This window comes from Octopus bimaculoides, chromosome 7, assembly GCF_046866305.1.
Source record: "Octopus bimaculoides isolate indiv1 chromosome 7, ASM4686630v1, whole genome shotgun sequence".
Lineage (NCBI taxonomy): Eukaryota > Metazoa > Mollusca > Cephalopoda > Octopoda > Octopodidae > Octopus > Octopus bimaculoides.
Window position 1 is genome coordinate 44,870,265 of NC_142934.1, and position 2,581 is coordinate 44,872,845.

A 2,581-nucleotide genomic window follows, 5' to 3' on the forward strand; every position below is an offset into this window, starting at 1 on the left:
CGAAAGTTGCATTGAGAATGCACGCAGTTTATCTGATTATCCTCCTGTGATGAGATTCAACGAAGGATAAACTTATCATTCACATTTCTTTTTGTGTTATTGATCTTATTGCATGTTTTCTCTTGAGTAAATTTTTTTCTGGCTTAGTTACGCTGATTCAATTGCGTGACCTTCGTGGCCTATCTCTCGTTTGTAACCTCGAAGTCAACTCGGCCAAAGGACCCTTTCTCTTAACGACACAATAACCTTAGTCATCCTTGACTACTCACGTCTGCTCTTCTCATCAGTGCCTAATTCTTAATTCTTCCAGAATTCAGTTAGTGCGCCTTTGTGGTATTTACAAAGTTCATCATTATCATCATCGACTTTCAGTTTTTCATCAATATGACCTCTCTGATCCCTTCCACTTTTGCCCATACCATTAAAGTACATTCAGGGTCCCTTCATATGACTCGTGCATAGACGTTTTGTTATCATACACGCATCACGCATGAAAAACATAATACACTAGGTTTCTCTCGAATACAAACGTATCTTCTTGCCAGAGTGTGATTTTGCATTCTACTGAATTACTGGGATCATTATAGGCTACTAAAAAATTCAGTTAGAAATTACTTGACCACCGTTTTGCGAACATTTCTTTCTCTGTTTACATCTCTCCTTGGTATACATTGACACCGATTGTTACCCCACTCGTTCCGGTAAGTTTTTTCTTTTAATATTCATTTAATTGAAGTGACCAAATTTCGAACTCCAGATAGCACTTTATCCGGATATTATCCGCAAATAATAGTGAAAAATCATAGTGCCGAATATGATTTTTAACTGATGCATATTTTTGATTTTGTGTGTGCATATTTCCATGTTTGTCGTTTGTTCAATTATTTTCAAAATGCCTAATTAAGTAATGTACATTGAAAATGTCCGTCTTCAGTTTATAGCTACATTATCTTACATTATATATATTATTACATTATATTTTGTTTTCGCCTTCAGCATGCCTCCAAAAATGAAGATGAGATATGACGAATCATATTTTGAAAATCGGTTTTGCAGTGATAAATTCTGGTGAAGAAGAGAAACCGCAGTGTGTTTTGTGCTTCGAAGTGTTGCCAACTACTTCACTAAAGCCCAGCAAGTTAAAGAGACACTCGGAAACTAAGCATCCCAGTTCATCTCACAAAGATGCAGACTTCTTCAAACGCAAAACTGGAAGATTGATTGAATCCAGATTTGGTGACTCGAGGATGGTTTCGCATGACATTACGGCTGGTTTGAAGGCCTCTTATAAAGTTTCGAGGAAAATTGCTGCCGCCAAAAAATCCCATAACATTGGAGAAACGTTGACATTACCTTGCTGTAAAGATATTATATCGAATGTGCTGGGAAGTTCTGAATTACAAAAGCTAAGGTATGCCTCCCTCTCGAACGATACTGTTAGCTGGCGAATAACCGAAATGTCCGATAACATTCTGTCGCAAGTGGTCTTGAAAATTCAGAATTCAATGTTTAACTTTTTTGCAATCCAACTTGATAAAATGACGAATGTGGCCAACTTAGCCCAACTTTGCGTCTATGTTCGTTATGTACATGACAAGCACCTTGCAGACGAATTCTTGTTTTACGAAAGCCTAAGTACCAAGACGACTGCAAAGGAAATATTTGTCAAACTTGCAAAAATGCGCACGGTATTAGGTGGGAGCGTGTTACTGCGGTGTGCGCCGACGGTGGTCCGGTGATGATTGGTTGTCGTTCTGGTTTTCAGACTTTGGCGAAAGAAACGTATACAGATGCTATTGGTACACACTGCATTATTCATCGTTAAGCACTGATTGCAATTGGAATTGATAAAACAAGTACCAGTTTCATTATTTTATCATATAAAAACAATATATATATATATATATATAAATATGATAGAAAGTCTTCCATGCTACACCAATGGAGCAGAGTGCTAAAGAATATTTTAATGAATTTTTCATCAGTTTCGTGAAATTAGGTTTTACGTTATACTTTCAAATTTTCCTACTATTTATGATCTCATATTTTTAGTCTCTCTAAGCGAATGTATGTGTGCATGAATGTGTTAATGCCCGGTTGAGCGTGTGTGTGTGTCCGTCTGTGTGTCTGTCTGTGTGTGTGTGTCTGTGTGTGTGTGTGTGTGTGTGTGTGTGTGTGTGTGCGTGTGCGTGCGCGCGTGCTGATGAGTGGCCGTGTGTTATGAGTATATCTATATCAACATATTTGTTTCAGACTGCGTATGTGCGTCTGCCTCCTACAAATCATAAAGCGTATGCTTGTACGATGTATGGGTACATATTTATATTTAAAAGCTTTACTGATCATATAAAATATTTGCTTCTGCTTCTTTGTAAACTTTTATACACACACACACACACACACACACACACACACACACATATATGCGTGTGTATGTGTGTATACATGTATGTATGCATATATATATATATATATATATATATATATATATATATATATATATATATATATATATATATATATATATATACACATGTACATTTATGCGTTATAAACATATATATATACATATATATGAATG

General features: G+C 36.1%; 1 protein-coding gene across 1 annotated transcript; it reads left to right on the top strand.

The window, feature by feature from the left end:
- The first annotated feature begins 1,022 nt into the window (after window positions 1-1,022).
- On the top strand, window positions 1,023-1,739 carry LOC149134685 (zinc finger BED domain-containing protein 5-like). The gene has a single exon (XM_089355808.1). It carries the CDS (start codon window positions 1,023-1,025, stop codon window positions 1,737-1,739), a length of 717 nt encoding a protein of 238 aa, XP_089211934.1.
- The last annotated feature ends 842 nt before the right edge of the window (window positions 1,740-2,581 follow it).

Bases quoted from the DNA above. Each gene is read 5' to 3' on its own strand.
- LOC149134685 (XM_089355808.1), top strand. From the start codon at position 1,023: ATGACGAATCATATTTTGAAAATCGGTTTTGCAGTGATAAATTCTGGT.